The sequence below is a fragment of the Carcharodon carcharias genome, chromosome 17 (assembly GCF_017639515.1).
Source record: "Carcharodon carcharias isolate sCarCar2 chromosome 17, sCarCar2.pri, whole genome shotgun sequence".
NCBI lineage: Eukaryota > Metazoa > Chordata > Chondrichthyes > Lamniformes > Lamnidae > Carcharodon > Carcharodon carcharias.
The window spans coordinates 103,130,434-103,143,507 of NC_054483.1; the positions used below are offsets into that span (position 1 = coordinate 103,130,434).

Below are 13,074 nucleotides of genomic sequence, written 5' to 3' on the forward strand. Positions count from 1 at the left end.
CCTAGACAGGAGTCTACTGTCCCTCCGTATAGAGCAGTGTCTCCTATGTAAATAACAGCAAAGTACAGGTGGTGAAACTAACCAGTGCTCTGTTTCTTTTCCTCCAGGTTTTCTTTCTCTCCTCTCCTAGCAGTAGCCCGGTGTACTGCCTCCGATTCACTACCTCACACCTGTACACCGCCTTAGCCCATGCACTTTACATGTTGGATTTTACAATCTCTCAACCACAGTACGGGAAATAAACGGGTGAGCACCATTGTAAAGTGGGGATCCCAATACTGCACATCAGAAGCCAACACATTGTCCATCAATACTTCAAGACAGGAACTGCCCATTCACACTTTCAATGCTGGAATCCCTTTAAGAATCAATTTTTGTTTTTTTTAAATACAGGACAAATCCTTTGTTTGCATTAAATTTTATACAACTTGCCTAATCGTTTGTAATTTCTCTTCAACTGATTCCTGTTAATAACATCACCTAAAGGAGCTGCCAAGGTCTGGAGTGATGTCCTGATGTTTGAAAGCAAATTTTAAAAAAATGTTTTGCATTTCTACGGGACACTGTCTTATTTCAAAACATTCCACAGTGCTTCATGTGTAATTACTGTTATTGTGTAGGAAAATATAGCCGTCAATTTGTGAACAAGATTTCGCCAACAGTGGATGAAAGATAACCAGTAATTCTTGTTTTCAGTGGTGGTGATTCATGGAGAAACATTGGACCATAAAAACTGTGAGAACTTCTTGCTGTTTTCTAAGCAGGCATGTCAAAGCTTTGAATAAGATGGTGAAGCAATGTAGCACTCCCTTAGCGCTGCTGTGAAGTGTCAGCTGAGATGGACACTAACATTGTTCCCTTGAGTTATGATGGCGAAAAGAATCTGCCATTTTCTCCTTGTGAATTAAGCTTGGTGGACATAGTCTTGGCTCAAGAATGAATTCCTGGGTGAGGTACCAAAATGTTGCATCTGTATCCCAGCACAAAGCTCTCATCTGTCCCATCAAACACTCCCAGGGCAGGTACAGCACAGGGTTAGATACAGAGTAAAGCTCCCTCTACACTGTCCCATCAAACACTCCCAGGATAGGTACAGCACGGGGTTAGATACAGAGTAAAGCTCCCTCTACACTGTCCCATCAAACACTCGCAGGGCAGGTACAGCATAGGGGTTAGATACAGAGTAAAGCTCCCTCTACACTGTCCCCATCAAACACTCCCAGGGCAGGTACAGCACAGGGTTAGATACAGAGTAAAGCTCCCTCTACACTGTCCCACCAAACATTGCTGGATGAGTTATTCACTTCAACATTTTTATTTAAACAATTTACCTCAGCATCTCTTCCTATACCTGAGCCTTTTCTGTTTACTGCCTGAGTCAGATCGCCAAATGGCATAGGACAACAGGTACTGCCAGGGACCCACTCCAAGTAGTGAGCAGATCAACCTAAATATACTCCTTTATTTTTAGACCCATGCAGGCAGCAGAGTGGGAATTAGTGAAACCTTGATTCCAATCCAGGTCCCAAGGGTGAAAAGATACCTTCAACTTAAAAACAGAACAATACTTCTGGAAAAAAGCAGGCTGATGGTACAGGATCTGGATCATGAAGTGCAAGCCTAGGACCCAGGTGTCATTGTTAATCATCAGCTAGAATTAGTTATCAGGAAGGGTGATTTGTAGGTCAGACATTGAACCGCTGGGTCTTGTATTTGAAAGACAGGAGGTTGGTTTTGGTGAATAAAACCTTAAAGTGCTGTGTTTAAGAAAATGCACAAAAATGTAATCCTAAATATGTTTTTAATACCATGAGGCTATTTTTTTTTTTAAAAAAGCATGTCACTATAGATCCATCATGTTGCCAGTAGGAGTTGAGGCAAAGATCGATTCTAAACTTATTCAGACTGATTACGTATCTATAACTACCTTGTGAAACTGAGGTGATCCTACAACCAGGAGCATCTGTAACTTTTTATATCAAAATGTGGGAAGTTGAGGCAAATAGTCAATAAAAACTTAAACATGCAATCAAAAACATACAGAGTTACTTAACTACAGCCCATCGTGCATTTTCAAAGGATGAACCTCCTAAATCAAAATCTTTCATTTTATAGATGTGCTGGGATTGGCAAATGTTGAGTTAAAGGAATAATGTGATTTGGTTATGATTGGCAGGAGGATTAACATCTGATTTTCTCCCCTTCCTGTCCTAGAGCATTGAACCATCTGGGATACAGTGCACGAACTGAGTCCTATCAGACTGTCAGGTTCAGTAACTCTCCCCTACCTCACCACCCTGATCCTCGGCATGAGAAACAAATAAAATGAATAATTTCTTAAAGGAGCTGGGACATTGAATAGTTAGAAAAGAGAGAGATTCAAGGGGAAGGATATGTTAAATGTGTTTTTTCCCTTCACCCTACGTTCCTCCCCCATAGTGAGGTGACCATCAGTTGGTTCGCTGGAGCGTCCGAAATCAGTAGATCCCTAGAACAAAGGGCTCCTCTGCCAGTGAGACTGGCCAAGTAGTCTTGAGGTTAAGAGATCACACATTGCAAGTTTAGTAAAAAAAAAACTTTTATTGATGTTTTGCAATTTACACATGACTGAGAGCTTCTTTACCCCTCCAAAGCCAATAACACCATTCCATTTAGTTTGCTATTTAATTTAAGAGCCCACTATGTTGTACACTCTGATGATCTTGGCCATGGGGCTTCATGTTTAGCAGCACAGATGGTTCTACAGTATTCAGCTCCTTTATTGTATGAAGACACCACTTCTCTCCACCACCACCCCACCCTACTACTTCCACTGCCTTATCCCTCAAAGTAGGATTCTGCACTGGAGTTGATTTAGACAGGTCAGAGTGTTTCTGATGATGAGTGTTCAGATTCACTGTGTTTTACAGTCCACATCTCCATCCTCAGCCACCTTTACCTTCTTCAGCTCCTGCAGCACCTCCTGTTCCAGCTGCAAGATTTCTGTCGGCTTTTTATACTGAGGGGAAAAAGAATCTCAGTTAACGTATTCAAAATATTTTAAAATCTGATACGTCAACCATATCATTACTCCTGTAACTTCTAAACCCCCACGATTTCAATCACAGCCAAGTCTATCTCTAACAACGACCGTATAATTTTCTTCACCAAACACACCACTTTTCTTCTGCATCCATTTTTGGGAAAACATCTTTCCCTTGTGTAACTATCAACTACATCAATTCACCAAGGATTCTTTGACAGCACCTTCCAAACCTACAACCTCTACTATCTAGAAGGACAAGAGCAGCAGATGCATGGGAACATCACCACCTGCAGGTTGCTCTTCTAAGTCACACTGTCCTGACTTGCAACTATAATCGCTGTTCCTTCACTGTTGCTGGGTCAAAATCTTGGAATTCTCTCCCTAACAGCACTGTGGGTGTACCTACACTATATGGACTGCAGCAGTTTGAGATAACAACTCACCACCACCTTCAAGGGCAATTAAGGATGGGCAATTAAAGCTTGCCTTATAAAAGCTGCTCTAATCCCAAGAACATATAAAATAAACATCTTAACCGTTATGGCATTTGCAAAGTCAGGAAGTGAGGAAAAGGTGATGGGGTAGCTGCATTAATTAAGGAAGTCATTAGTACAGTAGTAAGAGATTACTTTAGCTTGAAAAGCAAGATGTAGAATCAGTTTGGGTAGAGGTAAGGCATAAGAAAGGTAAGAGGTCACTTGGAGTAGTTAATGGGCCCCCTAATAGTAATTACATTGTAGGACAGAGAGTACAAGAAGAAATAAATGGGGCTTGTAAGAAAGGTACCGCAATAATCATGGGTGACTTTAATCTACATGTAGATTGGGGAAATCAGATTGGCAAACGTAGCCTGGAAAGAGTTCATAGAGTGAATTCAGCACAATTTCTTGGAGCAGTACATTCTAGAGCCAACCAGAGAACAACATATTCTAGACCTGGTATTGCACAATGAGACAGGATTAATCAATAACCTCATGGTAAAAGAACCTCTGGGCAACAGCAATCATAACATGATAAAATTTCACATTCAGTATTCCATCATACTCCTGACTTGTGTCTTGTAGATGGTGGACAGGTTTTGGGGAGTCAGGAGATGAGTTACTTGTCGCACGATTCCTAGCCTCTGATCTGCTCTTGTAGCCACAGTATTTATATGGTTAGTCCATTTCAGTTTCTGATCAATGGTAATCCCCAGGATGTTGACACTGGGGGATTCACTGATGCTAATGCTATTAAACATCAAGGGGCGATGGTTGGATTCTCTCTTGGAGATGGTCTTTTGTCTGACACTTGTTTGGTGCGAATGTTACTTGCCACTTGTCAGCCCAAGCCTGGATATTGTCCAGGTCTTGCTGCATTTGGACAAAGACTGCTTCAGTATCTGAGGAGTCGCAAATAGTGTTGAACATCGTGCAATCATCAGCGAACATCCCGACATGACATTATGATGGATGGAGGTCATTGATGAAGCAGCTGAAGATGGTTGGGCCAAGGACACTACCCTGAGGAACTCCTGCAATGATGTCCTGCAGCTTGAGATGACTGGCAACCACAACTATCTTCCTTTGTGCTAGGTATGACTCCAACCAGTGGAGAGTTCTCCCTCTGATTCCCATTAATTCCAGTTTTGCTGGGCTCCTTGATACCACACTTGGTCAAATGCTGCCTTGATGTCAAGGGCAGTCACTCTCACCTCACCTCAGGAGTTTAGCTCTTTTGTTCATGTTTGAACCAAGGCTGTAATGTGGTCAGGGACTGAGTGGCCCTGGTGGAACCCAAACTGAGCATCAGTGAGCAGGTTATTGCTAAGCATGTGACACTTGATAGCACTGTTGGTAACCCCTTCCCTTACTGATGATGGAGAGCAGACTGATGGGGCAGTAATTGACCGGGTTAGATTTGTCCTGCTTTTTGTGTACAGGACATACTTGGGCAATTTTCCTCATAGCTAGGTAGATTCCAGTATTGTAGCTGTACCAGGACTTGGCTAGCAGCGCAGCAAGTTCTGGAGCACCAGTCTTCAGTACTATTGCCAGAATATTGTCAGGGCCCATTGCCTGTGCAGTATGCAGTGCCTTCAGCCGTTTCTTGATATCACATGCAGTGAATCGAATTGGCTGAAGACTGGCCACTGTGATGCTGGGGACCTCCGGAGGAGGCTGAGGACCTCTGGAGGAGGAGGCTGAGATGGATCATCCACTCGGCACTTCTGGCTGAAGATTGTAGCACTATCATTTGCAATGAAGTGCTGGGCTCCTCCCTCATTGAGGATGGGGATGTTTGTGACGCCTCCTCCTCCAGTGAATTTTTTAATTGTCCACCACCATTCACGACTGGATGTGGCAGGACTGCAGAGCTAGGTCTGATCCATTAGTTGTGGGATCGCTTAGCCATATCCATCACTTGCTGCTTATGCTGTTAGCATACGAGTAGTCCTGAGTTACAGCTTCGCCAGGTTGACACCTCACTTTTAGATGTGCCTGGTGCTGCTCCTGCTCCTGGCATGCCCTCTTGCACTCTTCATTGAACCAGGGTTGATCCCCTGGCTTGATGGTAATGGTAGAGTGGGAGATATGCCAGGCCATGAGGTTACAGATTGTTTTCAAGTACAATTCTGCTGCTGCTGATGGCCCACAGTCCTTGTGGATGCCCAATCTTGAACTGCTAGATCTGTTCAAAATCTATCCCATTTAGCACGGTGGTAGTACCAGTGTATTTAAGACCGAGATAGATAGGTTCTTGATTAGTAAGGGGATCAAAGGTTACGGGGAGAGGGCGGAAGAATGGGGTTGAGAAACTTATCAGCCATGATTGAATGGCGGAGCAGACTCGATGGGCCGAATAGCCTAATTTCTGCTCCTATGTCTTACAACACAATGGAGGGTATCCTCAATGTGAAGGCCGGTCTTCGTCTCGACAATGACTGTGCAGTGGTCGCTCCTAATGATACTGTTATGGACAGATGCATCTGCAGCAGGCAGGTTGGTGAGGATGAGGTCAAGTATGTTCTTCCCTCGTTGGTTCCCTCACTACCTGCCGCAGACCCAGTCTGGCAGCTATTTAGGACTTGGCCAGCTCGGTCAGTAGCAATGCTTTCGAGCCACTTGATGGACACCGAAGTCCCCCACCCAGAGTACATTCTGCACCCTTGCCATCCTCAGTGCTTCCTCCAAGTGGTGTTCAACATGGGGGAGCACTGATTCATCAGCTGAGGGAGGGAGATACGTGGTAATCAGCAGGTGGTTTCCTTGACCATATTTGACCTGATGCCATGAGACTTCATGGGGTCCAGAGTCAATGTTGAGGGCTCCCAGGGCAACTCCCTCCTGACTGTATACCACTGTGCCGCCACCTCTGCTGGGCCTGGCCTGTCCTATCAGTGGGACAGGACACACCCAGCGATGATGATGGTGGTATCTGGGACATTGTCAGGTATGATTCTGTGAAAATGCCTATGTCAGGCTGTTGCTTGATTAGTCTGTGAGCTCTCCCAATTTTGGCACGAGCCTCCAGATGTTAGTAAGGAGGACTTTGCAGGGTTGACAGGGCTGAGATTGCTGTTGTCGATCCGGTGCCTTGGTTGATGCCGGGTGGTCCGTCCAGTTACATTCCTTTTTTGTGACTTTGTAGCAGTTTATTACAATTGAGTGTCTCGCTAGGCCATTTCAGAGGGCATGTAAGAGTCAACCACATTGCTGTGGGTCTGGAGTCATATGTAGGCCAGACCAGGTAAGGACGACAGATTCCCTTCCCTAAAGGACATTAGTGAACCAGATGGGTCTTTACAACAATCAACAATGGTTCCATGGTCATTGTTAGACTTTTAATTTTTATTGAATTCAAATTCCACCATCTGCCATGGCAGGATTCAAACGCGGGTCCCCAGAGCATTACTCTGGGTCTCTGGATTATTGTCCAGCAACAGTACCACTGCATTATCGCCAAAAGGACTCATACAGGTTAAGTGAGTCAGCAAAATTTGGCAGATGGAGTATAATGTAGGAAAATGTGAACTTGTCCACTTTGGCAGGAAGAATTTAAAACCAGTATACTATTTACAGTAGAGATTGAGAACTCGGTACAGAGGGATCTGGGTGTCCTAGTACATGAATCACAAAAAGTTAGTATGCAGGTACAGCAAGTGATTAGGAAGGCAAGTGCCATGTTGGTGTTATTGCAAGGGATTGGAGTATATAAGTCAGGAAGTTTTATTAGAGCCGTAAAGGACCTCAGTAAGACCACATGTGGAATAGTGTACACAGTTTTGGTCTCCTTATTTGAAAAAAGATATAATTGAGTTTGAAGCAGTTCAGAGAAAGTTCACTTGACTCATTCCTGGGATGAGCATCCAAATTAGGAGCAGGAGTAGGCCACTCAGCCCCTCAAGCCTGCTCAGCCATTCAATAAGATCATGGTCGATCCGATTGTAACCTCAGCCCCACGTTCCTGCTTACTCCTGATTACCATCCTTGTTAATCAAGAATCTACCTAGCTCTGCCTTAAAAATATTCAAAGACTCTGCTTCCACATTGACTCTGCCTGATTACCTTGAATTTGTCTAAGTGCCCTGCTATGATATCTTCAGTAATAGCTTCTAACATTTTCCCAATGACAGATTTTAGGCTAGCTGGCCTATAGTTTCCTGCTTTCTGTCTCCCTCCCTTTTTGAATAAAGGAGTTATATTTGCTATTTTCCAATCCAATAGAACCTTCCCAGAATCTAGGGAATTTTGGAAAACCATTTACTCAATACCACTTTGCTTATGATTGTAATTTTCCTGAGTTCCTCCCTCCCTTCCATTTCCTGATTTACAGCTATTTCTGGGATGTTACTTGTATCCGTAGGGGTGGTCTATACCTGAACCATGCTGGGGCTGGTGACCTCTATAGTGAAGACCGAAGCAACATGCCTGTTTAATTCATTCACCATCTCCCTACTTTCCATTATCAATTGCCCAGACACACACTCTTTAGGACCAATGCTCACTTTGTTAACTCTAATCTTATTTAAATATTTATAGCAACTATTATCCTTCTTTATATTACTAGCTAGCTTTCTTTCATATTTTAATTTTTCCCTCCTTATTAATTTTCCTGTCATTCTTTGCTATGTTTTATATTCTTTCCAATCTTCTGACCTGCAAACCATCTTTGCATAATTATATGCTTTTCCTTTAATTTTAATACTGCCTTTAACTTTTTTAGTTAACCACGGATGGTGGGCCTTCCTCTTGGAATTTTTTTCTCCCTTTGGAATGTATTTATTCTGTGTATTCTGAAATATCCCTTTAAATGTCTCCCACTGAACTTCTTTGACATATCCCTTAACCTAATTTGCCAGTTCACTTTAGCTAGCCCTGCTTTCATGCCCTCATAATTGCCCTTGTTTAAGTTTAAAATACTAGTCTTGGATGCACTCATTTCTCTCTCAAAATGAAATATTATGATTGCTGATACCTAGGGGTGCCTTCACTAGGAAGTGAATCCTATCTCGTTGCTCAATACCAGGTCTAGTATAGCCTGCTCTCTGGTTGACTCCAGAACGTGTTCTAAGAAACTACCCCCAAAACATTCTATGAACTCATCTACACTACCTTTGCCCATCTGATTTTTCCAGTCTATATGTAGATTAAAATCCCCCATGATTATTGCTGTACCTTTCTGGCAAGCTCCTATTATCTCTTTTTTTACACACTGTCCTACTGCCTAGTTACAATTAGGGGGCCTGTATATCACTCCTACAAGTGACTTCTTGCCTTTATCCTTCCTCATCTTAACCCAAACCGCTTCTACATCCTGGTTTCCTGAACTTTGGTCATCAATCTCTAATGTGATAATACCATTGTTAATTAACAGAGCCACTCCTCCACCTTTTCCTAACTTCCTGTCCTTCCTAAATGTCACATAACCGTCAATATTCAGATCCAAATCTATATCATCTTGTAGCCATGTCTGTAATGGCCATCAGATCGTACCTACTTATTTCTATTTGCACCATCAGTTCATCTGTTTTATTTTGAATGCTACATGTTTAAAAAGAGCCTTTAGTTTTGTCCCTTTATTATTTTGTAGCGTCTAGCCTTATCTGCTGATTTAATCTTAGAATTGTACTCTGTCCCTTCCTGTCACAGTTTATCATTTCCCATAATGATACCTGTCTCTCTTGCCTTGTCTCTACTCTTTGGTTTACCATATCTTCTCAACTTTGATCCCTTGCCCCCACTATTCAGTTTAAAACCCTCTCTACTTCCCTAATTAGGCAGCTTGCGAGGTCACCAGCCCCAGCATGGTTCAGGTATAGACCACCCCTACGGTACAGATCCCATTTTCCCCAATACTGGTGCCAGTGCCCCACAAACTGAAACCCACTTTTCTCAAATCAGTCTTTGAGCCGCACATTCATTTCTCTAATCTTATTTGTCCTGTGCTAATTTGCAGATTTGCTAAGGTAATAATATAGAAATTATTACCTTTACAGTTCTGCTTCTTAATTTGGTGCGCAGCTCATCATACTGATTATGCAGAGCCTCCTTCCTCATCCTGCCTAAGTCATTGGTATTTACATGGACCACAACCACTGGATCCTACCCTCCCACTGCAAGTTCCTCTCCAGCCCTGAGCAGATGTCCATCTCCAAAAACAGAGAATCTAACCATCGCCTCTTGATGTTCAGTGGCATTACCATCACTGAATTCCCCACTATCAACATCCTGGGGGTTGCCATTGATGAGAAACTGAACTGGATTAGCCATATAAGTACTGTGGCTACAAGTGTAGGTCAGAGCTAGGAATCCTGCGACGTGTAACTTACCTCCTGACTCCCCAAAGCCTGTCCGCCATCTACAAGGCACAAGTCAAGAGTATGATGGAATACTCCCCATTTGCCTGAATTAGTGCAGCTCCCACAACACTCACGAAGCTTGACACCATCCAGGACAAAGCAGCCCGTTTGACTGGCACCACAGCCACAAACATTCACTTCCTCCACCACCAACGCACAGTAGCAATATTGTGTATACTATCTACAAGATGCACTGCAGGAATTCACGAAGGCTTTTTTGACAGCAACTTCCAAACCCACAACCACTATCACCTAGAAGGACAAGGGCAGCACATGGATGTGAACATCATCATTTGGAAGTCCCACTCCAAGCCACTCACCATCCTGACTTGGAAATATATCGCCATTCCTTCACTGTTGCTGGGTCAACATCCTGGAACTTCCTTCCTAACAGCACTGTGAACGTACCTACACAACATAGACCACAGTGGTTCAAGAAGGCATCTCACCACCACCTTCTCAAGGGCAATGAGGGATGGGCAATAAATACTGGCCCAGCCAGTGAACCCCAAATCCCATGAATGAATAAAAATAAGAACCCTGGTGCCAGGCAGGCAACAAAGCCTTATGTTATGAGGAAAGGTCAAACAGGTTGGGCCTATACGTAATGGAGTTTAGCAGAAACATTGAAACATATAAAATCCTGAGGGGTCTTGATAGGGTGGATACAGGGAGGATGTTTCCTCTTCTTGGGCAAACTAGAATTAGGAGACACAGTTTAAGAACGAGTTCTCCCTTTTAGGACCGAGATGAGATTTTTTTTCTCTGAGGGTTGTTATTCTGTTCCCCAGAAAGCAGTGGAAGCTGGGTCATTGAATTTATTTAAAGCACAGTTGGACAGATTTTTGATAGACAAGGGAGTCATGGGTAATTGAGGGCAGACAGGAAAGTGGAGTTGAGACCACAAATAGATCAGCCATGATTTTATCAAATGGCAGAGCAGGCCTGAAGGGCCGAGTGGCCTACTGCTCCTAAGTCCTATGTTCCTCCATGCACCATTATAATTCTTCTTATGCATTCATGGGATCTGGGCGCGCTGGCTGGACCAGCATTTATTGCCTACCCCCTAATTGCCCTAGAGAAGGTGGTGGTGAGCTGCCGTCTTGAACTGTTGCAGTCCATATGGTGTAGGTACACCCACAGTGCTGTTGGGGAGAGAGTTCCAGGATTTTGGCCCAGCGACAGCGAAGGAACGGCGATATATTTCCAAGTCAGGATGGTGAGTGACTTGGAAGGGAACTTCCATGTGTCTGCTGCCCTTGTCCTTCTAGATGGTAGTGGTTGTGGGTTTGGAAGGTGCTGTCTCAGGAGGTTTGGTGAGCACCTTCCAAAGTCATAACCACCATAATTACACAACCATTGGTCTACTTCCCTCATCGCCACCTTTGACGGGCAGGTCTCAGCAAAACCCATATTCTTTCCCATCCTGATCATTTTTCCTGCACTGGCTTCCGTTACATTCCCTCAAACCCAAGGGGTGCAGGCTTGAGTGCACCTGACACAATGGGTTTAAAAATGATCAAATCTGGCTGGGCCACATCAAGCACCATCAGGCATCAATGATGTGCAGCCAAACTCTGCACTTGCCCTCTACCAGGTACGGTACAGAAAACAAAAGTACTCACAGTGATGATAAGGGTGTTGTTGGCATGTGTAAAGCTGAGCGCTGAACTATCCAGGGGCAAACTGCACCGGTCCATGTCCGGAATGTTAAACTTCTTGTAATACCTGGATAGAGCAAGAGGGAGCCCAGGTCAGTTTCAAGGCCACATCTTACATTTATACAATGTTATTAACATACAAATAAGAACAAACGTGCGTAAATCATACCTTTCACGTTCACATGATGTCCCCATAGCGCCTCATAATCAATGAATTATTGAATTGTAGTCACTGCTGTCAGGTAGGAAATTCAACAACCATAAGATGTACGAGCAGAAGTAGGCCATTCAGCCCTTTGTGTCTGCTCCGCCATTCAATGAGATCATGGGTGATCTGATAATCCTCAACTTCACTTTCCTGCCTTTTCCCCATAACCCTTGATTCCCTTACTGATTAAAAATGTCTATCTCAGCCTTGAATATACTTAACGACCCAGCCTCTACAGCTCTCTTTGGTAAAGAATTCCACAGATTGACTATCCTCAGAATAAATTTCTCCTCATCTCTGTTTTGACTGGGTGACCCCTTATACTGAGATTATGCCCTCTGGTTCTAGACCCTCCCACAAAGGGAAACAACCTCTCAGCATCTGCCCTCTCAAGCCCCCTAAGAATCTTACATGTTTCAATAAGGTCGCCTCTCTTCTAAACTCCAATGAATACAGGCCCAACCTACTCAACCTCTCCTCATAAGAAAATCCCTCCATACCTGGGTTCAAGCTAGTGAACCTTCTCTGGACTGCCTCCAATGCCAGTATATCATTCCTTAGATAAGGGGACCAGAATTGTTCACAGTATTCTAGGTGTGGTCTGACTAGTGCCTTCTATAGTTTCAGCAAGACTTCCCTATTTTTTATACTCCATTCCCTTTGAAATAAAGGCCATCATTACATTTGCCTTACCTATTACCTGTTGAACTTGTATGTTAGCTTTTTGGGCTTCATGCACAAGGACTCCCAAATCCCTCAGTGCTGCAGCCTTCCGCAGTCTTTCTCCATTTAAATATTCAACTCCTCTATTCTTCCTGCCAAAGTGCATAACCTCACATTTTCCCACATTATATTTCATCTGCCAAGTTTTTGCCCATTCACTTAACCTGTCTATATCCCTCTGTAGACTTTGTGTCACCCTCACCACTTGCCTTCCCACCTATTTTTGTGTCATCCACATACTTTGCGATAGTACATTCACTTCCCTCATGTAAGTCATTAATATACATTCTAAATAATTGACACCCCAGCACTTATCCCTGTAGCATTCCACTAGTTAGATTGCCATCCCGAAAATGGCCCCTTATCCCAACTCTGTCTTCTATTAGTTAGCCAATCCTCTACCCATGCTAATATACTACCCCAACACCATGGGGTCTTATCTTATTAAGTAGCCTCATGTGCGGTACCTTATTGAACGCCTTCTAGGAATCCAAATATATTACGTCTACTGGTTCCCCTTTACCTATCCTACTTGTTACCTCCTCAAAGAATTCTAATAACTTTGCTAAGCATGATTTCCCCTTCATGAAGCCATGCTGACTCTGCTTGATCAGAT

At 43.6% G+C, this 13,074-nt stretch overlaps 2 protein-coding genes across 4 annotated transcripts in view; one reads left to right on the top strand and one right to left on the bottom strand.

Moving 5' to 3' along the window:
* fbxw4 (F-box and WD repeat domain containing 4) overlaps positions 1-431 on the top strand; it is a 140,097-nt gene extending 139,666 nt beyond the window's left edge. For both annotated transcript variants that reach the window (XM_041209632.1, XM_041209633.1), the window contains one exon: positions 108-431. In XM_041209632.1, the coding sequence (XP_041065566.1) occupies positions 108-242 (135 nt within the window). In that variant the 3' untranslated portion in view covers positions 243-431. The remainder of the gene's footprint in view (positions 1-107) is intronic.
* A 2,136-nt stretch (positions 432-2,567) lies between these two features.
* The window catches only part of dpcd (deleted in primary ciliary dyskinesia homolog (mouse)), a 29,135-nt gene continuing 18,628 nt past the window's right edge, over positions 2,568-13,074 (bottom strand). For both annotated transcript variants that reach the window (XM_041209876.1, XM_041209877.1), the window contains exons 5-6: positions 11,492-11,594; positions 2,568-2,998 (exon numbers count right to left, since the gene is read on the bottom strand). In XM_041209876.1, the coding sequence (XP_041065810.1) occupies positions 2,894-2,998; positions 11,492-11,594 (208 nt within the window). In that variant the 3' untranslated portion in view covers positions 2,568-2,893. The remainder of the gene's footprint in view (positions 2,999-11,491; positions 11,595-13,074) is intronic.